Genomic DNA, 25,383 nt, shown 5'->3' with positions numbered 1-25,383 from the left:
TAGTGAACGTTAATAAAAATATGGTGGACCGTAAAATGCTATATTGTGTAGCTTTATTTCTGGAAATTGAAGACATTACTGCACTTGTTTCTATACTTCAACATGTACGTTATCCAGACAAAAGAACTGATATAAATTAGAAATCAAAACATATGGTACTGGGAATTGAAAGTGAATTATAAATCTAAAAACGGAACTTGTATTTAATGTGTTTAGTCCAGAAAGTTTCAAAGGTTGGTATGCTAAAACAGCGCTAAAACGAAAAAAAGTATTGAGTCCACTTTTCCAGATTAGGACACGCCATGGACAGCTTGATTACAATACGATAAGTAAATGCTAGATTGCGAAACATCAGTTTACAACGTTATGATAAGCCATATATACTGTGATGAAATACTTTGTATGGCGAAGGGCGACAGTGCGGTGTGAACGGAACCACGCCAACCCGCTTCCTAAATTGTATATTACGATACTTTCGCGAAATCATACTGGTTACTCCGCATTCACTGCGCACGAAGCGCGACGAAAATTCTGGGCTTAACTCAACTTTTATGAAAATTAAATGTCGATACTCCGTGAAAACAGCCCCGAGATTTCTCAGGCTATCTTCCTGATTGGAGGATTAAACTACTTCTACTTGACAAACTGAAAATAGCGAAAAGTAAGTAAGAAGATCACAAAATATTATGAAGTAGAAGTAGAAGTAGTGAAATTCAGATCTACTTGAGTAGAGGAAAACTACTTGAGTACTTCGAAGAAGTAGAAGTACTTCGTTACTGACCACCTCTGCACACAGCTCAGTTTCCAGTTTTTGAAAGACCACGAGGAACATATTTATCACTGCCTGTCACAACTACCGACTTACTTGAACAGATTTCAAGCCAGCCAATTCTACTTCTACTTGAAGTAGCTTTAGGTTGCTTGTTTAAGCACTTGTTTGATTTATTTTTGAGTAGCTTTCTTGACTACTTCGAGCGCATCTGGTTATAATTGTGGATTACGTCTTCACACAGGGAGTAAACAAAATGTGTCTATCAGTGAATGTCACTAATCGATGGATAAGCGATGAACCTTGTAGCAAACGAAAAATCACGTTTTTGTAATATTTTCCCTGCAGTGATGATTGATTGTATTAGAATAGTATTGTGTGTAGTTTACTGAATCGGTGCGGGAATTGAAAACGTAACAGTGGCACACCAAACAAATGCCGGCACACAAATCCAAATCCGTCATCAACATTCGTATCACCTATAGTGCCATGCGTTCGTATCGTCGAATCGATTAATTCGGATACAGGATAGCCCGGACGCTTTATTCGGCCGAAATGCTCGAGAATGGAACAACAGCATAAATTGCACATCAAAAACTCCGATTGATTAGGACAATTTTTCGCTTGATTCGGACAGAGGTTCGCAATTCTTATGAGTGATTTATGGTGTAGCGATGAAGACATAATTGGCAATGACATGATAAGAGGCCGTGCTAGCTTCATGGCCGCTTTTAACTCATTATACCATTGCGTCCTTCTTGACGAACAAAATGGAAAAGAACTACCGCTTCTGACCTTGCAGCATTGCTTAGTATTGTATTTGAAGAACTACTGTGTGCCTACTATTTCAACCCCATATCGATGTGTTACTGAGCGAATACTATACAGTATTTTTGCTGAATTGTTTGGTATCGACTGTACAATAGCCTACAACTAACTTGAAATATAGTCTACCTCTTTCACTGCGTCTTATTCATTCAGTGCCAACTAATGCGGTATATGACTGCTCGAATTCATATATTAGGCCTACGAAACAGTGCAGTATTTATATTGCCTTGGCTGCATGTACCCGTGACCTTGTGACGACCATTCGATTTTCAGCTTGATTCGGTTAAAAGCGGGCGGAATCAAAATGTCGGAATTAAGTGAAGGCGACTGTACTTCAAATATCAGTCACTATAACTTGGGCAAATACAAATCAAATCTCACAAACTTGTTTTCAGCTCTACGGAGCTCTCGGGAGGGTGGAAATACGCGTGAAAGCGAACGGATGCGACTTGCTACACTCTTTCCCTCTCTGCTCCTCATCTTTCCTCGTCACTCTTCCCTCTCGTGACGCATGGGTATGAGGAGAGAAGGAGTCGGGCGACTTAACGGATCGTGTATGTATTTCCTGCTTATTATTCTCTGAGATGCGTAATTGCGTCCGTCGTAGCTGATGGGATGCATGTGCAATTCAAGCATGCGACATCATAGTATACTATCATAGCCAAGGCCCCGATGGGACCGGTTGTGCGTCCGACAAATCATTGCTCAAAAGATTCGGTGTCCTAAACATAAAAGATGCGCGGAAACTAGACATCGCAAAGTTTATGTATCAGTTCCATTTCGGTCACTGCCCCGGAAATTCCAATTACTTCTTCACCGCGTTATCACAAGCACATATGTCTTCGTACAATTATCATATGATTGACAGAAAAGATCATCGCCCCATGAAATATGCCGGACCTGATTTGTGACACAGTATCTCTCCGGTTATCAGACAGTAATCGATCATGTCTACATCCAAGTCGAAATATAAAGAGTTTCTACTGGATGAATAGGCCCACCTGTCAGCCTACAAGTTTACCGGACCACAACCTGACATATCGATTCCGCCTTCTGTGACATGCTACCTCTATTTGTCGATTGTCTTTTTGTATTTTATTCCATTAATTTTCATTCAGTGCCTGTGCCTTCTCTTTACATTGCCACGGCCGAGGAGCGAAGTTATTGCAGTAGAAAAATTTGGATTTGAATAAAATGGTATTTACGGTGACTAACTCTTTAATTAGTTATCATAAAATCACGGAATTAGAATTTTTTCTACTGCAATACCTTCGCTTCCAGTGGTTGGAATTGAACCAAATTTGGTATGCATCATCTCTACTGACAGCCTAGCTATTTTATGGGATCGACAGAAAAAATGTTTTTTAATTTTTTAATGAATTCAAACTTTCTACTGCATGAATCTTGCTTCTACTGGTTGAAATTGAGTCAAAGTTGGTGTGTAGCGTTTTTTCAACCAACCAACTATTTTATCAAGTAGCCAGTTAAATCTGAAAGAAAAGTTTTTTTTGAACAGCCCCATTCAGCATATTTCGAGAATCGGGCATGCAACACTTAGGGTTTGGTTGGGGATGAATTTAGCGTTAGGTTAGGGGTGGGATTTGGGTGGTTCGGGATATACATAAGGGTTAATCTCAGGGTTTCGCTTATAAATGGAGGTTTTTCTTATATACTAGTATAGAAATAAGTGTTGGTTTCATTTACAACATTGGCGCTTATCAACTCCTTTGGTCATTTGCGCCCGCACTGTAAATTATCCCAGTTCTATACCACATTAAAGATGATTGGGTATTCATTTCAATTTCAAGCATACCTATTTCATTGCACTTTGTGACAATGTTGTGGGTCTATCACGACTTCATAATACCATTTTCGCTATAGCGAGCTTTGCTTTGCTACATGCTGTGCATAGGACCAATCAAGATTTACAGCAATTCAGAGTAGATAGTAGTATCGAAACTATAATTCTCGTTGATATATTAACTCTTACGGGCAAGGATCGTAAAATTACAGTACCGGCAAAAAGCACATCTCACATCTGGACTCGAATCATTTAAATTATTGGTCGATTAATATTCCAGTATACTCGAATCATTCAGGCCAGCCCTGTTACCTGCTCCTCCAAGAGTCTCATTTAAAGCAGATCGGTTAATACTCACGTCCTGTCCGTGACCAAGGGTAAGAAGCTGCTTCATTGTCACGTGAGGGCCCTGATCACAGAATGGACATTAGCGTTGTTCAAAAATAACTTTTTCTTCAAATTTTACTCGCAATTCGATAAAATTATTAGGTTTGTTATAGGTTTGCCATGGGATTGCGAGTCAGATCTGAAAGAAAAACTCTAATAGCTTCGCTTCTAGGTGATTCTGGTAAGCCTAACGCGATGAATGCAGCTTATCAAGACACCGAACACGTTATTTTGTGTTTGGTTGAAGACTCCTTCCTGTAATTTAAACGTATCCTTTCGTATGTTTGTCGTTTAATGACAGCTCTAATGTGGCGAGGTTGAACCCCCAGGGTATGAAAGCATAGTCTGAAACTCGATAAAATGAGCTTTGCGGAGGTCTGCCATTATTGCTTCCACTCGTGATGTTGGCATGGCACAATAGTAGTATGCTAATATAAATATTTTTGTGTGTGAATGGCATGAAATTGAAATAATGCAAAATTCTTTGAGCACATTATACCGGTCTAGCTGATGCAAGTCAGAGATAGCCATAGGGTAGATTCGAATTTTCGAGTCAATTTTCAAATTCATAGATATATATAGCACACCCAGAAAAAAAAAGATAAATCGTGTGATAAATGTGAGAGTGTTCGACTACTTAAGGATGCGCAGTTGCGCACCTTTCGAGCTGACATTATTGCAACAAATACTATATTATACGATGATACCTATGAACTGGTATGAACAAAATATGGAAATAATCCACAACGGCCTCGCGCGTTTATAACGGAAGATATCCCATTTTATATCATAAGATAATATTACGGTTCTCATGTCAACGAAAAACCAAGTCGAAACATACCGGGGAAAAAAACGTTTTTTCCTATGTCCATATAGCCATTGCAACTGTCTAAAAAAATAATTATTTATTTGCCAGATAGACTGAATTTTCTACTCATCGGAAACACATGAAATCGCTTCACACTGACTAAGAGGACGGGTCATTCAAATTTGAAAAATATGATTCGAAAGTCAAGTATACACTGTGGCATAGGCGCCGTGTTACGGGGTGGCGGGGTGGCGCAGCCACCCCATGACACATTTATGGGGAGGCGGCCACCCCACACAAAATAAGTAAACGAGTCCATTAGCGAGTCCATTAACCGATACGCGCGCTAATAATTGAGTACGCAGCTTCGTCGGCGACGACGAACTGGTGATTAAAGCGCCCCGAAAAATTGTAGTCCGTTATTAATAATCACACAATCGAAGCGACCTCGTTTACGACGTCGACTTCGACACGCGTGCTCTGAGAAACACTAATTTCTCTCTCAACCAGACGAGCGAATTCACGTTCTCCTTCTCTTGATTAAATTGTATTTGCGCCCATATTCATTTACAAAATAATTCTTGAGTTAGTTTTTGTGAAATAGTGATAATCTCTTCAATCGCAGGTCACGAGCGCGAAACAGGAGAGTGTGTTTGTGCATGGCTGCGAATTGAAAGTCATTCCTGCGCAAAGTGCGCATATTCATTACTCTAACAAGGCTTTGCCAACTTCTACCGGGAAATGCAGCAATGCAGCGCTAACGTCGTTACAATGAGCAAACAATTGTCGCGATGTCAGACTCGAAACCCCATTGTGTTGTACGCAAGTTGAGGAATTATACTGATTAGATGCGCGCTTTCTCGTTTGCTATCATATGTAACCTAGCTAGTAATGCTTGTCTGCTTTATGCACTCGTATTCCAGCGATGTTACTGTTAGTGCTGCGCATTGTGCCGTGCACGGCGTTGAATTACGTTGTCAAATATTCACGCAACACGAGATTCTCGGTGACGCAAATTCTCAATTTATTCGAATAGTGTGAGCGGGAACCATCAATGTTACAATAAACTTCATTGCTGGACGTACTCTATCGGGCGCACCATATCGCGGATCGAATTTCAAATCATCGGGATTTGTATTTCTATCGATAAGGTTATGGCATGCGCTCGTATGGCTCTTGCTACAATAACACCTGGATAAATAAAATCGCACCATTTCACGATCGAATTCTACTGGCTGATTGGGACCTACGTAGGCCATAGGCCCCGGGCTGATAGTAACCTGCGCGTTGTCGGTATCAAATCCCTAGGTGCGTAGCCAGGGTGTTTCTCATTTCAAACTAGAAATCCCGTCCTTATGAAATGCCAATTCACTAATTCGTAATATCGATGCTGCGTACCGTACTGCGGATTAGCGAGAATCATTTGCCTGCGAAATGGGTTATTGACATCTGATGTGCGCTGTCGTCTGTTGTTTGATTTAGCGCGTCTCCATGCATGCCTGCACGCAACACCGTAACTGCCGCACCCCAAACCCCCCAATTCGGGGGGGGGCGAGCTTGAAGGGGGCCCAGAATTATTTCGTGAATTAGCATAAATCATGGAGTCTTTTTTGAAAATTTATGCAATTTTTTCAAAATTTTTTCGTGAATTCAAGCAGTCATTTTTCTATATTATCGGGTATTGGGCCATCACCGCGCCACGATCCACCAAGACATACAATCAAGTTTTAGGCCATATAACACGCGACTCCAAGAAGTGTGCCAGAACGATCGGCAGCGAGAAAAGCTTGGCCGAAAAGGTCTATTATGCCCTTATGCATACCGAAAACTTCGTTATATAAGCTATACAAAATACATATAGGTTTAATTGTCCATAGGCGCCTGAATGACCGGCGCCGAATGTTCCTGTCTTTGCAATCTGAACCTCACAAGACAAATACCATCCCGCTGGGAAAAATATTATGCCAGTGAAGAAATACCAATTTGAAATCGTGTGCGTCTCTTAGTTTTGAAGCCTACGTTTGGGCGATTCTATATTTTTTGATATAGCAGACTGGAAGTCACGAAATCACATCATGTAACGAAGTCATATCAACGGGTCCGCCCGCCCGAAGATGTTTAATCAATATTTACGGGCTCTCTCGTTTTCAAGACACTTCACTCAGCTCTACCGGTAAATCTAATTACGTGAGTAGAGAGGACAATAAATTAATAGCATAATATATATGCAATCGCCGATCTGATTGACCGATTTTATCATAAATTATCGAAAATTTTCGCGCATCGCTCTGGCTCACTATACAGTACGGATAATTTCGTGACAAACGCGAACAACGTGAAGGGGGCCTGACGAGGTGCTGTTTCGTTCCTGCCAACGGGTATACGCCCGAAGATGTTTAATTATTATTGAGTGGTCCTACCTTTTCAAACACACCTCCCTCTGCACTACCGGCAAATCTGATTACGTCAGCAGAGAGAAGATAAAAATTGATAACAAATATGCAACTCCCGATCATACTGACCGATGAAATCATGAATTCTAGAAATTTCCCGCGCTTCGCGCGCTTAGGCGTCAAAAGCTGATTCACTAAACAAATTCCCAATGATTATGATGAATAGTGGTAAAAAGTGTATCGCCGGAGGGGGGGGTCTGGGGGGCGAATCCCCCCAGAAGTTCGGTCTATAACCCTATGGGGGCCCAAGACCAAAGTTTTTTTTGGGGGGGGGCTGACGAAGTGCTGTTACGGCCCTGCCTGCACGTTATAATCGCTGGCATGAGCTATCAAGGAATTGAATAACTTCGAATCTGCGCAATTGGCCCCGAACAGACTCGGAAGGACGTAATTGATTAGCGCTAATACTAAAACACCAGAAGATGTGTGTTAGGCCAAGTTATTAAAACATACGACAGGCCTGAATCACGCGAAATCGATGCCATTACAGAACAGATTCCACAGCAGACTTCAATCGCATTAATTCGTGAAATAGTTCGTCGTCACTGGGGTTGCGTACTCAATTGTTCGCGTACGTGTTGATGAATAGTGAATATAATTTATTTATAAGTCAGAGCGATGTCGAGGAATCGCTAATTAACCGCGGGACTCGCTGACAAGCTTACTCGCACATACACGCGTAAATTTGTCAACACAATGGAGCTTGTCCTATTCATGTACTATGAGCATTTACGCATGTACTTAATCACAATAACCTGATGCTAACGTGGTAAATTTGAAACAATTTCAAACCCCACCTTTCTTATTCAAACCCCTCCTTTTTTCATCTTGTCAACCCATGTAAAAATAAAACTCGGCGCCTATGCACTGTAGTATTCACTTTTATCGTATATGCACTTGTTCGCTGCTAAGCAGCATTAGTCAAAATAAGCATAGGCCCACTATACAGTTACAAGTTCGTGGCAAATCTTGGAACAAGCTATGTAAAACTAGTTAACATACCGGAACTGCAAATGCATAACTTTATTCCCGCTCTTTCGATACACCCATCCTTTTGTCCCGTAACGCGTGGGATGCATGCACGTTCCTTTCCGGCCGAAAAAGTAGGCGCGCATTTCTAAACATTTCATCCGGCTGCCTCCGTGGTGAAAATAATAATTTTAGATCGGCACTAATGTGAGAAATCTCAACGATCGACTGCGGTGTACGCTCGCTATGAGATACGTCAGAGAGAAAACAAGATTTTAAAATTGAGTGTGGCCCAACAATTGGGTTCGAATTCATGTAGGCCTACCACGCAAAACAAATCTTTCTGCGATAGTTGATAAACCTGCGATGGAGCTAGGAATGCGAGCCCTATGAACTGAGGGCCGCGTGAAATAGTGTGATCAAAAACTGCGCATTGTAAATGGATTCTCACCTCCGCCTGCTGCCAGGTCACCCGTACTGCACACTGCATCCTTCATGGTACTGGGACACTCTTTCAACATACTGTCTGTCACAGTTTCGCAACTGCTGCATGTGTAGCATTTGAGTGCCGAAGCTGAAAAGAAGGACGAATTATGCTCAGCCGGATGGCGGTATCGTGGTCTATAATTGTCTTTGGTCTCGGTTAGTGAACATGAGGATAGAAATTTTAAAATTAGGATTTCGTTTCCGAAATTGGAAAATATCGCGGAAACAGGGTAGCATCTAAAGTATGTTTCTGTCTCGAAAGTGTCGAATTCGGATCATACTATGTATCTATATTGGAGTAGACAGACTTATTCTTTTCTTCCTAAGCTCGCGTCACCATGTTCTAATCACCTCCTAATGAGGCCAGATGTGCATGTATTATAATTTTGTAACCGAATTCACACGACCATATGGGCCGAGAGCAGACTTATTATAGAACAGTGGTCCCCAACCTTTTTGTCTTCATTCCCCATTTCAGGATTTTTCCGAGACTACATTCCCCACCAGTAACAGCACTTTGTCAGCCCCGCCAAAAAACGTTGGTCTTGGGCTACCAGAGCCCCCTCAGCCCCACTGAGCCTGTACGCTTTTCCCTGTAACTTATAGCTACATTGGGTCTACTGTTGAGTGCGTCGCCTTATTCCGACTGAACGCGCGAAGCGCGAAAAATGAATTCGTGTTTGAATCGGCCAATATCATCGGGAATTGCATATATTTTGCTATCAATTTTTTATCCTCTATCTGCTAACGTAATCAGATTTACCGGTAGAGCTGAGTGAGGTGTGGTGAAAAAGGTAGGACCCCTAAATAAGAATTGAACAATTTGAACATCTTCGGCCCTGCGGGATGGCATTTTTCCTGTGGGAATCAGATCGCCAGGACAGAAACACTCGATGCCAGCCATTTAGCCAATTAAACATATATGCATATTGTGTATTGCATATATATCAAATTTTGGGTCACCACAATAGCATTGCTTTCCGGTCAAGGTCTTCTCGTTGCTGATCGTTCTGGCACGATTCTCGCAGTTGCATGTTACATGGCCTAGTTTCATATGCCTTGGTGCGCCGTGGCGCAGTAATGGCCGACGCCGCAGTCCCCATTTCTATAAATTCTACGTATTTTCGGGTACCCAATAAGGGTACCCAATAATCAGATATTCAGCTATACGCAGAGCGAAAAAAATTTGAAAAAGTGGCATGAATTTTTAAAAAATACTTTAATTTATGTTAATTCATGAATTACCTTTGGGCCTTTCCGAGCTCGCCCCCCCCCCTAATCGGGGGATTTGGGGTGCAGCGGTTACGGTCCTGTTCCCCACTACCCAGCACTTTTGTCATCACAGTGCAGCTATTTGCTGGTTTGACTATACAAGACACACAACCACACCAGTACGCAAGACAATCGTGTATGACTGCAGCATAAAACGTATCGTGAACCGATACCATTAACGCTCAAAATTTCTCGAAATCGTTATTTCACGTCAAACTATAGTCGTGCTGGTTGCGTTTGTGACGTCATTATTGGCCATCCAGAGTTAAAAATGAGGTTTTGTGAACAACACGCAATATAATTTTCGATACATACATTCCAGAGCAGTTAACTGGCAACGGCAATGGCGCATGTGTCTCCGCGTGAATATGTAGATTGTCCTCTATATAATTTGAACAAATGCGTCTATTCCCCAACAAAAATCATTGAATTCCCCACCGTTTGGGAACCACTGTCATAGAAGAAGAGGAGTCAAAAACGAGGACCTCGCACTGACAGTATGATAGCAGATTACAAACAAAATATTAATATGAGAAATTTTTCGAACGTAGATATAAGTGACACAAAGCTACCTCCAAGTAATATAATACACGCCTTAAACTCCCGGCAGGATAATAATCTGCATTAAAGTAACGAGCGTCATGGTGAAGATGTCAACATTAATGTTCGTTAAAAGCGTTTATTTTGAATACTGTAAGGTCGGAATGAAGTTTCACATATTAATTGGATAATGTATAAACGCGCTAATTATTCACTATTGCATAAATCCATTAGACCAGTGGTTCCCAACCTTTTTCGTCTCGTGCCCCCCTTGGCCGATATTTGAGCTAAAATTCCCCCCCTATGAGAAAGTTACCTGTGACTAAAAAATGTGCTTTTTAACGCGCAACCATTTGTTGACTGATCAATTAATGGCCAAACATATTCAGATATGTCCGAACTATGGCGAATGCTGACCGCACTAAACTTTGGTAAAGTACAGTTAAATTTGACTTGTTTTTGACCGGTCGGGTAGCCGCTGACGAAAAATAAATCACCAAGTCCTCTTGCTATAGACTTGAGTTTAATCGATGAATTTGGTACGGTTTGTTTTTCACGTTAGCTCATATGTTGGCTTAAAAAGTTGAACAATTTTACTAGCGGCCTTGTGCTGAATGCGGCTTGACGGTTTCCTGCTCAGTAGCAATTTGGTCGAGAGGCTGTCGCGGACCCAGCAAAATCGTCTCGTGAGCCTCACTTTGTCAGGGGGTGTAATATATACGGAAGACATTTAAACATACACTTAGCTTGAAATCCGTCAAAGAAACATACAATTGTAAAGAACTAATTTCTACTTAAGAGCTCTATACCATACAAATCTAAAAACCTTGTGAACCCAGCGTATCTTCCGATACAATGCCAAAGCCGGATTTCCCATAAAACGATTAAGCCAGATTCCCCGCTTAAAATTTCAAAATTTTCTCCTATGGGGATACCCCCCCCCTCCGGTTGGGAACCACTGTACTAAACCGAAGGACGTACACGATTTCAAATTGGTATTTATTCACTGGCAAATAACGTTCCTTGCTGGATGGCATTTGTCTTGTGGGGCTCAGCTCATTCGACGTCAGTCATTTAGGCGCTTATGGAGAATTAAACATATATGTAATATGTAAATATATCGAAGTTTTCGGTCAGCACAAGGGCAGTTATTTTCGGCCAAGGTCTTTTCGCTACTGATCGTTCTGGCACTCTTCTCGGAATCGCATGTTACATGCCTTATAACTCCATAAGTCTTGGTGCGGCGTGGCGTGGTAATGGCCGACGCCGACGTGGCCATTTCTATAAATGATGCGTATGTTTTGTTGGGGTAAGGGTGCACAATGCACATAATCAAGATATCTGACAACATTAAATCGCGCGCGGCGCGAACAATTTTTGAAAAAGTTGCATAAATTTCCAAAAAATACTTTATGATTTATGGTAATCCACAAAATAATTTTAGGTCCCCTTCGAGCTCGAACCCCCAATGGGGGGGGGGTTTGGGGTGCGGCAGTTACGGTCCTGCGTAGGACCCATAACAATCAACAGCATGACAAGCGAGCCCAAGGCGCGCCGTATACTGCTGAGCGATCACAACGCACAAGAATGTACTGCAAATGGTAAGGACACCTAAGCAACGTTTTTCGTGATAACCACTTGAAGGATTTCAAAAACATGAATTGCAGTTGGATGCGCTAGTTTGTTACGTACTGCAATATATGTAGTTGTGAGGTTTACCTAGAATATGCGGAGGTGGCAGCTAGGTGACTTCAAGTCATATTATTTATACCCAGAAGCGCAACGAAGAGTTATTACAGCGATACCTGCGTATGAATTTTTCACAACGAAGTTAAATAGTTTTGCCCTCATCTTAAAAAACAAATGCAGACATAGTAGTACAAAATGGTGGCAATTGCGTGGAACTCCCCGCTTCCGGAATATGGTTTATCAGATCTGTTTTCTAGCTGATAATATACGTCACATTGAGTTTAGTCGTATGCCTATCAACGTCCCGCAAACAGACACGAGATAAAAAGCAATATCAAATCACTTATTTCTCTGAAAACTAAGAAAGTTAGTGACAACGGAAGAGTTATTACGGATGTGGCTATAGTTGCCGCCAAGCAGTGCCGTTCTTAGAAAATGCTACCGTATACCTAATTCCCAACTTACGTAGGCTTACCCTGTTTTGCAATCGTTCTCCGGCTCGACGCCCGAATTACCCACTTTTTACCTATAGTTCTGTGGCGTTGACTAAAAGTAAATAAATTCATTTTTTCCGATTTGACTTCCGAAATACCGAATCTGCACCCATTAATTCCTTTAGATCCTTTAGTTTGATTTTATATAGGGATGGGACGATGATACTTGATAACGGCAAGAAGGTTGCGTAATTTGGATCAATGCAACAGATGAATAATAGGTTGCAATATTTCAGTGTGTGTTACAAAGTTACATCGCCATGCATACCACATGGTTAGTAATACGTCCAATATTGCTCGTATATGTCTCAATCCATATATGGCATGAAAAGCGATTCGCGACTGATGTAATCAATACCTGGGTCGCCTTCCATGTGCTCTGTTTTCCATAATTCTATCGCGTTTCGGACACTATGAATTGAGAGGTCTCTGTGCAGTTATATATGATTGTAGCTACGAAATTAGAAAGAGAAAAAAGAGCAACGAAGTACAGAAGATTTAGAAAGAAAAGCACCATAGCTGTTTGTATAGCGTCGATACAATCGTATGCGCGCAGACGGATGATAGACAGGGCGTGTGCAGCTTCTGAGAAGTTACGAACGCCTTTCGACATTACTGCCATACTAGCAAGGCTCCAGTTGTTGTTGATTATGATGTTTTGGTTATTCGACTAATAAGGGTATTTCCATCTATCCGATATTCGTTATCGTGGCACATGAGATGCCGACTTGTAGGTTTCAGTTAGTCAGACTGAGGGATTCCCAAGAAAAAGTGCACTTTGAGCTATTTCCATTAGACTTCGGTAAATCTTGAGGTCTTCTTCCCCTCCAATTTACTATTGCAGTAATCGTGTCGCAGATATGCATCACTAAGTTGATCATAATGGCGTTAGCTACCAGTTTGGGGTAGTTACTGTGCGTTGACCAGATATAATCAAAGAGACTTTTTGGGGTACAGAACTTTAATATACATTCTAATAATATATTCATACTACAAATATATTAAAACCCGAAGCTTTTCGAAAACACTCATCAGGGGTAGGCCTAATCGTCGGCATAACGAGAATTTCAAAAACTTGCATATAACTACATTGGCTGTATGCCGGAAGGCAAGATCGATATGTTAGGTCGTGGCCGGTAATCCTGAAGGCTGACTAGTATTCACTTGGAAGATATTGCTTGTATTTCGACTTGAAAGTGGACTTGCATGACGACTGTCGGATAGCCTGTGAGATGCCGTTCCACAATTGGGGTCCGGCATACTTGATAGATCAATGCGTTTTTTTGTATTCCATCCTGATTATATTGTAGTTGGTCTTCTACATGACATTGTACAGGACTGTGTGCTGTGAGCGGACAAAAATAGTACCTCGGATTGATCGATTGATTACCTTGTAGGGCGTAAGTTAACCCTAGGCTCATAGTAGGGATGGTGTGAACGTGAGGTTCACGTTCGCGTTCTGTGTGTGAACCTCGGAAATTTAGAGGTTCGCGTTCACAACAGAACCTTGGTAGGTTCTGCACTGTGAACTTTTTTCATATATTGCAATTTTCACTTCATTATAACATCATTGGTTCAAATTTATTGCATTTCAACTGCGGGCCACTCCATGCATGGCGCTGGCAGCATTCAAAATCAACACTAAACGAGCATGCACCTTGACAATCTCAAATGTTTTACTTGCTTTGTTACAAAAGTTTGCTCGAATTATCCAGTTTTCCGTTTGTGAATATTTGGTGACTCTCTGCTGTGAGCTTGACCCGCAATCACACAACATCACGAGCGAAATACGTAGTCAGCGAAGGATACTTGTTCAACCAATCAATAAGATTGATATCGTTTTCTGATTTAAAAATTCGAGAAGGCGTATGGGGCCACTCTGGATTTCATATCTTTACTGCATCGTTAAAACCAAATCTGTGCGATTGAGGAGTTGGCTACTGTTGTATAACTTCTTAATGAGGTAATATCGGTTACAAAATATAGAAACCCATTTTACACTCTGATCAATATCAATGTAGCAATACTCAGACACCGAATACATTGTCCGGTCTGGCCTAGACCGATAAGGGAGTCCTCGTCGAAATTGTTTGGAAAGCGACGAAAGATATTGATTTTATGGTAGTATTATATCCTTTGATTGCCTCAGTTGATACATTTAGCGACGTTTAAAACGCCAATATGTACTTCAGAATTGTTGCATTATGTGGCCCAAGTCGTCGCTAGGTATCGTGTACATTAATATAGGCTATCACTTCATTGAAAGATAGGGTTGGAATTAGTAATATGACGTCACGTGACTTCATGAGGTTCACGTTCGTGTTCACACAGAACCTTTTAAAAAGGTTCGCGTTCACACGAACCTGAACCTTTTAGGGGTTCACACCATCCCTAGCTCATAGCTCTAGAACGCTGCAGTAAAACATGGATTTGTCCGTACTCCTCGGTGTCGCTGCGTTCTTATTCCTGATGACGGGTGAGTGGAAAAATTTGAATCTTTTCGTCAGTCTATCGATAAAAACTGGAAATGGTACATAAGACGCCAAGTGCCGGGGAAATTTACAGGGCTGGGCGATATCGAGTGTTTGGCTTCCCGTCGAGTATTCTAGTGTCACTAATCTTTAACGTCACAACAGTATGAATTATGTTGAACTTCAAAGGGGTACCTTTTATGCATACACAAAGAATACAATGTCAGTACTACACATTAAATTTAATTTGGTATTTTTCGACCCTACCCATATCATAAAACTTTGCGATAATGCTGTGATGGGCTGATCACGGCATCGCCGACATGTCCTGTCCCTTTGAGTGACAGCTATTTATAGTATACTATATGATTGGTACGCTGTGATACGACCAATCGCGGTTTCAAGGCCTCCACAGTGGAAAATAGTATCGAAACTATAATTCTCGTTGATAAATTATCTGTCAGTGACAAGGGGGGCATATAATTTCAGTGCTCAAAAGGATCCTCTCTCATTACACGATTCGAATCATTACAAATAATACTTACGACTAACCTCGACTCTGTAATGAAGCGCTCGGCTAAAGCTAAATAGGACGTTTTGTATGATGTCTGCTTGTTTTCACCCACACACACAAAAAAAATCGACAATTGAATGAACTATTCATGTTAAAACAAACCCCGATATTTTCGGCTGACACCCGTCAGGATAGTCGTCAGCAACTAGTTAAAAATTGAAGAGAACATTGTATATCAACATTCGTGTCACCAAGTATGACATCACCGGCATGAAATTTTGATCAATTGCGTTGAACCGACGGTCTAACTTCATGTGCTGATTTTAGATTGTACGGCGATCACCCCTCACGAGTATCAGCCGGAAATTTAAGCGTGTATTTCAATATTAATCTATAATTACTCAATTGTATGTTGAAGAATCTCTTCAGATCTATATACTTGCTTTTTAAAATCGATTTTGCCACTGTATTGCGATTTTCATACTTCGGCGGTTGATACCGGAGATGATCAAAATATTGTCGTCGTTGATGCTCAAGTAGAAGTAGAAGTAGAAGTAGCTATTTCCAAGTACAAAAGTAGTAAGATAGGCCTAGTTTCACCAAAAGAACTAGAAGAAACTGTAGAAATGGAAAGAGTCTAAATTTATAAGCACTTGCGTCAGTATTGCGTGAAGGCAAAGCCCCGAAATAAAATCTCCAACACTCTGAAATAGTAGAGGTATACTTCGTTACTGGCCTCCTCTGGTTCATACTCGCCACTTTGGAATTGCTATCGAACGGCACTTTACCTGAATTATAAGAAGAAATCTTCAATTGAACATAGAAGATCTTGTTAGGTGGCGTATTAAGTTCACTGGAACCATTTTGTATTGTTCTTTCATGTGGTCTCTCGCCCGTTTCGTTCACGAAATGTCCATTTTATGATCAGGTGCGGCGACGCAGACATGCGACAGTACTATTGATGTAAATCAGGTAGCGGGTCTCATCGAGTCGTTATCGCCTGAAAGTGAGTATTATACTAATATGCGTTAGCATTTAGCATTCAACTAATTGCTGCTCACGCAAGCGGAAACTATCTCAGCAGGCCTCGTTATGACGAACAACCAGTACATTTTCGTTAACATGGTCTCACCGCGAAAGCAAATTTGGATATCAAAAGATCTTCAATCTTGATCAAACTTGGAATAACACCAAATGTAGGCCTCTTCTATCGGATAGACTTCTAGTTTTTACAGCAAACATTTTGGTTTGCTGGTGATGATTTGATTTATAAAAACAGTTCGAAAACTCGGTATCGTATTTTCATCGAACTAAATATTGAGTGGAAGTCGAAGCATTCCTTGAAAAGACAGACTTCCTACGCTGCCATCCGACGAATTGGAAGTCCTCCCCCCAACTTCTGTCCATGAATTATTTTGAAAGGCTGAATTTGCATAGCATAGAAAGTAAAGTACAAGAAAGACTCACGTAGCTTAGGATTTATTAGGGTTAACATATTTTGGAATCGAGAAAGGAGGACACTTTTATCAAATCATGAAAGTTAGTATATCAAGGTTCTACTCTTTTCGCTGGAAAATTTGTGGAGTTGACTAAAAAAAGGTCATCACTTTTGTTCGACTCCCGATTTACACACTCTTTACTTATATTTAGTGGTTTGACTAAAAAAAAGGTCGCCATTTACGACCGACTACCGAATTACCAGTTCAAACGTCCGTTTTTGCTATTTAGCGGCATTTATGCCCATTTCAGTTGAATCCGTCCATTATCCTAGCTGTAAATGCTGTGAAGAAGGTCGAATTTCCGAAAATTCGGACATTTCAAAAACCTGTAAAGGACAACAAATCCTCCTAATGGAGGACCTACGGTAACCATAGGCCTAGGATATATACCAATTTCAAATGTTACCTAACAAAACTACCATCTCGCCGTAAGGTATAAGATTGATGATACACGGCCTGTGAAGACCATCATATAAGTTCAGTTTGAATTTGAAGGGAAAATTTAGGGACTGCCTCAGGTGTAAATAGCCTTGTGTAATGTCCAAATATCCCAATGAAAGAATACACGAAATTGTTCTTCCACAAACTAAGTTGACATTTCCCCAAATGAACTCATGTCATGTCATGAAGCTCATGTCTTATCGCTAAACTATTCCTCTGGAGTTGAAAGCTATTTTATACCAGCTAATATTTATTACCAAAGAGTTAACTCATGTTTACAGGTACGCTCCCGACTGCGAAGAAGAATCTAACAAAGTGCTACTCGTGCGAGAATTGCGCAGTTGTGACAAAAAATCATCTGACAGAATGCTCGGTTGGCCAGAATATGTGTCTGACGTCCATCAGTAATGGTGAGTAAGCTGTGCGTCGAGATTTGGGGTTTGTATTCCTGTTTAGGTTCATGGAAACCTGTAGCCGGTATTTCTATCGTATAAGATGTGAACAATGATTTCACAATTCACTGTAACCAGTTGATGTGACACTCGATAATCCTCGGTTAGTTTGCGATATGTCGCTGATGTATTGTAATGTAAATATGTTTGATTGCTTGCGAATATACGAGATAGCAGCGAAACCGAACGTGAAATCGCTCACTGAATAGCCGCCCGATCTATTCACTAACCGTTTGAAGACTGTAGTGCGGTGGTTCTCAAACTTTTTTTTCGATACGCCCCCCTTGATGACAGTGAAAAATTTCGCGTCCGCCTTGTCATATCAAAGAATAATAAAAAGATCAACCAGGCACTTTCATCCCTTTTCATCCCTAACGCATTGTTCGGTGGCATGGAAAGGGTTATGGCTGTTGAGACACTTATCAAATATGGAATTCGGACTATACACAGAGCCATAATTATGAGCTGGATGCAGATTGTGCGGGACGTCAAAAATATCCCGAGTTGAATATTTTGTTCAACATAATCATGCAATGATATAGCACGTAGCACATAGATGTTTTAGCGATTTCGGTGTCAATCGCTTCTATTACCCCACTTGAGCTTAGCTCACACGTACCTGACCATAAGTTAAATCACAAACCAATGTCACAACTACACACATCTATTCATTACACTTGATTCAGGGACATTTTCTGATTGGTACAAGGTTCGTTATTAGTCAAAGTCTAGCATCAGTATGTAGATTATGGAACAACGCAATTATGACATTAAAAATCGAAATAGAAGTATGATTATCGCCACAAATTAAACTCATTCCGAGTTCAAGAAACATCATTTCTCCTCAAATGATTTCACGCCCTCTGAGGGGGAGGGGCGCTCCCTCGCCCAATTGGGGAACCAGTGCTGTGGTGAGTGTAGTCTGCTGTGAAAATATGCCATGCTCGCGCTGACCCAGCAGTGCAGAGTGGTGATTCCTAAAGTTATTCGTTTCCACTGTGTTTCAGGCATCGTAAATCGAGGCTGTGGAAATTCTGAATATGATGGAAGTTGCCAACAAAACGGAGAAATCTTTTTGTGCGCATGTTCCGAAGGTGGGAATGCGTATTTTGTTGAGTGTAGCATATACATTGTGTTCTTTGTTTGCTTGAGGTATTCATGGAGTTTCTCGACTACTATGGTCATTTACACCAAGTAAATATTCTTTATTTTTATGCCGACTTGTAGCGCGACGCGTGAATTTTGGAGTGGACCTCGGTCGGACTCGAACGCGCAACCCATTGGTGTTGCAGCTGTAGATTATACCACTACGATATCTTGCCACACATTGTGTTCTTGATTAGATTGAAAGTTCTGCTACGGCAAATCTCTGCAATCTCTTGGCTATTATACGCTAATTTTACCAAAATTCAATGCAAATAACGTATTTGTGTGACTGCAAGTACCAAAAGTACCACTGATGATTCCAGTGTTTGAATAGCAATCCTTATTGGCAGCGTTGATCTCGATTAATATTATATTTGCTGAAATAACATTGCAAGACCTTGGCTGTGGATGTCCTTCTGTGGTTCTGGAATGGTGTATTGGGGGTGTGCTAGGCGTAATAGGTGTTCGTGCAGAACTTGACACATGACTGGTTATTTCAACGGCGGCGTAGCATAATTCAGGAGCTAATTATTACAGACCCGCGGTGTCTCTTGAGATGCGACACACATGTGTCCATATAAATCCAATTGTATTTTCACTCCAAGTAGACTTAGCTCTGAGACGATTTCACCATGTAGGCCTATATGGGCCTGATCACAATATTGGCTAGTCTTGCATAGTGAGGTGAAGTTGTAAACGTATTCTCACTCCATGGTAGATGGGAATCGACGATTAGCCTACCGATTATTGATATTTTACAGATGGTTGCAATGGAGACCGATATCACGACCCTCAGTATTCGCAGATCAAGAGTGCAAATTGGAACCTGAAATGCTATTCCTGCGTTGATTGTGAATACGTCGACTATGAACTAACGAAGAATGTGTCATGCAGCCCGAAAGCGACCGCATGCATCAAAATGACTAGCAACGGTTAGTTCACATTGTGGATGTTAGTTAGGGTTCCCATACGCCCTCATTTAGGAGGAATTTCTCCTTTTTCAAGAAATATCCTCCCTTCGTCCAAGTGTTCTCATTTTTAGCCTATAACGGCCCAAAAGACCACGAAAGACGTTAAATTTCGGCCTGAGATATAGACGACGGGTTACGAATGAGTCAAATATGAAAAATGACCTTTTTTTCAGTCAACACCACAGAAGTATCGTAAAATGTGCGTAATGTGGGAGTCGAGTCAGACTGATGACCTTTCTTTTTTTGTCAACACAACAAAATTTCCAGTAAATATAACAAAATATATACAACTCGGAAAAAACAGAACTCAAAACTTTGCCTGCACAGCGACAATAGCGAGATACTAGAAACTCGACTTTTTTGTAGAATCTTCTGTTTATTTACTATGTAATCGCCTGACTTGTGTCCATCATCCACTACGAGCACTCTCGATTCTTGTGTTCGATTTGAATCGGAGATCCCTTGCTCGTGAAACATGTCATGAATTCACGCTTCTGTTGTACAATGAGAATGAAAATGTATTGTACAACTGTGCACCATGACTATAGCTTATAAATGTCCTGATATTATCTGCAGGAATTACCACGCGAGGCTGCAGTTGCGGCACCACCAACGACATCGGATACAGATGTGTTATCAAACTCGGTATAACTACGTGTACATGCGGTACAAGTAAGTTCTTGCTTATTACAAATTATTCCGCATATCAGTGGTTGTAAAGATCTAATTTTGTCAACCTTTTTCATTATTCACTTAACATCACGACGACCGACGGTATTCCAGTGTTTCACAGGGTTGTAACCAAGTCACAAGGCTCCGAGTCACAAGTCAATCTCACTTTTATATTTTCGACTCGAGTCAAGTCGAGTCATTTTCAATTCCCATGCACCGAGTCAAGTCCGAGTCCAAGTCAGCGAACAGAGGATCGAGTCCGAGTCATGGTATTATGACTCGAGTCCAAGTCCAAGTCATTGTGTTGACTGCTCAGTTTCCAGTTAAAGTCTTTCTAAACCCAATTTTTTAACTCTGTTTGGTGATATTGAATGGTTCGCATTTATAATACATCAATTTTCCTCACTTTTAGCAGTTTCTGGTCGCATTTTCAAGCACCAGTACCAACAAACAAAATCCCAATAATGTGTTGGCTTCGAAATTACAATGAAATGTCGGTCTTGGCAGTCGGAATCTTGAGTCAATGACTTGCTTCGAGTCATGCGCAATGACTCGAGTCCAAGTCGAGTCAATACACAGATTGACTCGAATCGAGTCATTTCCGTATTTTGAGAAAATGACTCGAGTCGAGTCGAGTCATCCGAAAATCGTGACTCGAGTCTGACTCGAGTCGAATCATGACTCGAGTCATTACAACCCTGGTGTTTCATTTCAAATATTCAGTTTGTTCGCGGGGATATATTTCTACCGAAGGCATGCAAAGTAGATTATCGAATTTTCTGCTCTGTCATTATAATGATGATAGGCGATCTTTGGAGGAAAGGATGCTTGTTAATTGACTGCATTTAAGGTTTTTGTAATGGATCTGGCCGAGCGTACAGTTCGACTGCGGCCCTGCTCGCTACTGCAATCATGTCGTATCTGATAGACGCGTTGCGAACCGGAGAGTGATGCTGCTGCTACCGATTACAGCATGGAATCTATATGACGAAAATCTTACTATGAGCACATATGGTGTTTCATATCATGTCTAAGTATACTGTATTGGAAAACAGTTACTAAAACTTGTATACGCTATAGTTCTTATCGCTTTTATCCTATTAAGTTACATTGACATAATTGATTTTGAGGAGTTGTCTTTTTTGCAACAATGATGTCGAATCAATTGTAATTATTCTATGACTTTTAAAACTAAAATAATCAACAGTTATGAAAATGATTGAAGCCATGGAATCTTCTGATGCGGAGTGTGGCGTGTTGTAATATGAAATGAATGTGCTAGGATAAGTAGGATCAGGCAAAGCCTCAATGAAAACATATTCAGCCTATCATAAACGCGCAAACTACTCATAGAAAGAATGAGACCAAGTCATGTATCCTTCTCGATTTTGATATTGAAAGTATCGTTGCGTGCGCCTCAGTTGCCCTACTCGGCGAGCCGCTATTCCACGAGCGTATATATTTGCAATACTTTAACAAATGTTCCTTTATTTGTAAGGCTAGTAGTGTAAGTGTGTATTGAACTAAATGTAATGTTTCTTCAAGTGATTAAGATGAAGAATGAATTGACAGAACAATGAACATGCTTCATATATATTTGACTGAATGTAATGTTTTATGAAGTCATAAAGATGAATATATATGTAGATGCCGCAAAAGTGACTTCTTTCTCAATTCTATCGCATAAATCCCACTCAATATAATTTGGAATTTAATATGAAATTCACATAGTCGCCTCCAACAAAAAGAAATTACGCTGTATCACAGGTTTAAGCTCTCTGCCCCGTCTACCGCCATCTTCGAAACTCTTTTTATGTATCCCACGAAATCAGCATGAATGATAAAGAAATATAGATTTTATATTATCAGATTTGAATGGATATATTCCTCCATAGTGTTAAGAAATAAAACATCCATTATACCACCCGCTCATTTGTGTGTTGTATGTGAAATCTGAGATATAAATGCAGCGCAAATGATATCCGGCTATTGTGGAATAAACTGTCTTTGAGTGGCGTTACTGCATCAAGCTAAAGCGCAAGAAATACAATGTCTGATCGGGATCTAACGCAAAGAAGCGCAGAGTTCGTCATAGTTTCATTCACTGGATTATTCAGCATCCGGAAGTAGTAGGGGAGATGTGGTACCGATGGATCAATAATTGTGAAATGATCTCAGGCCCTCAAATCTTCAGTCAAGAATAGCAAATCTATTGCTAGACCAGCACTTTTATCCAAGCTCCACCTATCGCGGACATTTACATGAATATTCGCCTTTTCAAAAAATATTTATGAACGTTCAAAATTTGCTGCTCGAACGCATCATCGGTCCCCCCCCCACCCCCCCCCCCCCACCCCCGGTGGCTCTAAAAGCACACTACCACGGCACCTATGAGACATACGCTTAAAAACTCATATTTTTCATATTGTGTTGTTGTGTAGGCCTACTATAATCTGAGCTAAAGCCATTCAATCAAGAATGTTATATCGCCACCTTCAAGAATAAAAGAGATAATATCAACTTAAATGCTGGTGTAAAATCACCTTTCGATTTACGCCCAAACTTTCGAAATTAATGGCACATACATATTACCCAAAAATCTACATTTTGACTTGTAGTTACCTCGATCGTTATACCGATAAAACATCACAGCTAACTATGATTTGCAGCCTCTATATATGTTGTTTTGACGAGTCATGTTTTTAGTTGATCAGTTTGTATGTTTCAGTGAATCAGTTTAATTCAACTGTCCTTTATTTGCATTCCGTTATTTTCCTCGACAACTCTTAATTGTTCTGTTTGGTTGATGATTGGTTAATTTTAATTGTTGCGCCGTCCGTTCTCGTTTAGCTTTATATTGCTCTGTTGCTGTTATTTCTTTCTCCATTCAACTGTTATCGGACGAGCAAGCAATCTTGCGAATCTTGCCATTTACATGTCTTATTCTGAACAAGCTGTTCCGTATTATTCGTTTGGACTGCTTGAATTTGTGATCAGAAGAGGATTGATGCGCAACGGTTTGACTAGTCCGAGCCAGATTTAGTGTACAGCAGACAGGATCCGACACCTGACAAAGCGCCACTCATTGGTTTTAGTGCCGCGTCGGAACATTTGTAGTCGTGTTTCTGTTGTTAAGTGATTAGTTGCTTCAACTATTTTGCCTGACTTAGCTATTATACCATAGACCACTCACCCTAAAAATATTGCACTTGAATTGAAAATAGTCCACTCGAGGATGGTATTGAATTAAAAAATATGTGGCATGATATACCCTGATACAAGCCCTACATTTCACATAAAAAATTATGGCTGGTTTGTCAGTGTGGAAGGTGCTATAGAAAATGTATACAACAATCCAAATATATTTTACACCCCGAAAACATAAATGATTTGTCACAGACCACATAACTCACGCAGGTCGAAGTTTTTTGCATGTGAGGAAAGATTCTGCCAGCATGCAATTGTAGACAAATTCGCATACTGTAATCATGGGATTATCGCAGAGAATTCTTCAAGTATTTTCGGTCTCACTGTCTCATCGGTACCACATCTCCCCTATAACAATTGACGTTCACAATGATTTATGAAATATCGAGAACTCAAATGAAATATCCACATACGTGCACGCACATCTTTATATGTAGTTCAACATATACATTCTATACATCACGTATATGATGCTATATTCATCACTTAATGAAGAAGAAGAACATATTATTCAGGGTTGTAATGACTCGAGTCATGACTCGACTCGAGTCGCGATTTTCTGGTGACTCGACTTGACTCGACTCCTTTTCTCAAAATACGGAAATGACTCGACTTGGACTCGAGTCATTGCGCATGACTCGAACCAAGTCATATGACTCGAGACTCAGACGGCCAAGACCGACATTTCGTTGCAAGTTCGAAGGATAGTAAACTAACTACACGGTTCAGATTTCGACTATTAGTGCTGGTACTTAAAAATGCGACAAGAAACTGCTGAAAGTGAGGAAAATTAGTATCTTATAATGGCGAACAACTCGATATCGCCAAGCAGAGTTATGGAAAGTGGGTTTAACAAGACTTTAACTGGAAACTGAACAGTCAACACAATGACTTGGACTCGGACCCGACCCTTTGCTCAGTGACATGGACGCGGACTTGACTGGTGGTGTTTTGAAAATGACTCGACTTGAATCCAGTAAAAAATGTAAAAGTGAGATTGACTTGTGACTGTGAGCCTTGTAACTAGGTCACAACCCTGATATTATCAGTTAAATAACATCAACCGTACCTAAATAACAGCCTAAAGAACTGATAATTAGCAAGTAATAATTCAGCGATTCGGGAAACCTTTCATTGCCTGAAAAGCAGGACCAAAACAGCAATCCATCAGCCCCCCCCCCCAACGTTGGTCTTGGGCGCCCCATCAGGCTATACGTTTTGACCGCTACTTGTCAGCGAGACTAGTTGTACTGTTTAGTAAGGCAGCTTATATCGTCTAACCGCGCAATGCGCAAAATCTTTCAATAATTCACGATTAAATCGGCCAATATGATCGAGAATTTGATCGAGAATTGCTATCATTTTTTTATCCTCTCCCGGCTCACGTAATCAGATTTACCTGAAGACCTGAGTGAGGTGTCTTGGAAAAAGCAGGACCCGTAAATAATATTTAAATATTTTCGGGCGGACCAGTTGGTAAAATGACTTCGCTACATGTTGTTATTTAGTGACTT

The 25,383-nt window shown here is 40.7% G+C and overlaps 1 protein-coding gene across 1 annotated transcript; it reads left to right on the top strand.

Annotated features, from left to right (window-relative positions):
- The first annotated feature begins 14,470 nt into the window (after positions 1-14,470).
- Positions 14,471-23,629, top strand: LOC145437727 (uncharacterized). The gene is made up of 7 exons (XM_080315009.1): positions 14,471-14,972; positions 16,410-16,487; positions 17,703-17,831; positions 18,881-18,967; positions 19,781-19,951; positions 20,567-20,662; positions 21,513-23,629. Exons 1-7 carry the CDS (start codon positions 14,921-14,923, stop codon positions 21,611-21,613), a joined length of 714 nt encoding a protein of 237 aa, XP_080171135.1. The 5' UTR covers positions 14,471-14,920; the 3' UTR covers positions 21,614-23,629.
- Positions 23,630-25,383: the final 1,754 nt, after the last annotated feature.

The sequence above is a fragment of the Botryllus schlosseri genome, chromosome 4 (assembly GCF_051294905.1).
Source record: "Botryllus schlosseri isolate E-star chromosome 4, Bs_hap1, whole genome shotgun sequence".
Classification (NCBI taxonomy): Eukaryota; Metazoa; Chordata; class Ascidiacea; order Stolidobranchia; family Styelidae; genus Botryllus; species Botryllus schlosseri.
The sequence above is the reverse complement of the archived record's forward strand: the minus strand, read 5'-3'. Positions and strand labels throughout refer to the sequence as shown.

Excerpts from the sequence above, each read along its gene's own strand:
- LOC145437727 (XM_080315009.1), top strand. The coding sequence starts at position 14,921 with ATGGATTTGTCCGTACTCCTCGGTGTCGCTGCGTTCTTATTCCTGATG. Across the intron at positions 18,968-19,780 it reads TTTGTGCGCATGTTCCGAAG|ATGGTTGCAATGGAGACCGA; the intron begins GTGGGAATGCGT and ends GATATTTTACAG. Across the intron at positions 19,952-20,566 it reads CATCAAAATGACTAGCAACG|GAATTACCACGCGAGGCTGC; the intron begins GTTAGTTCACAT and ends TATTATCTGCAG.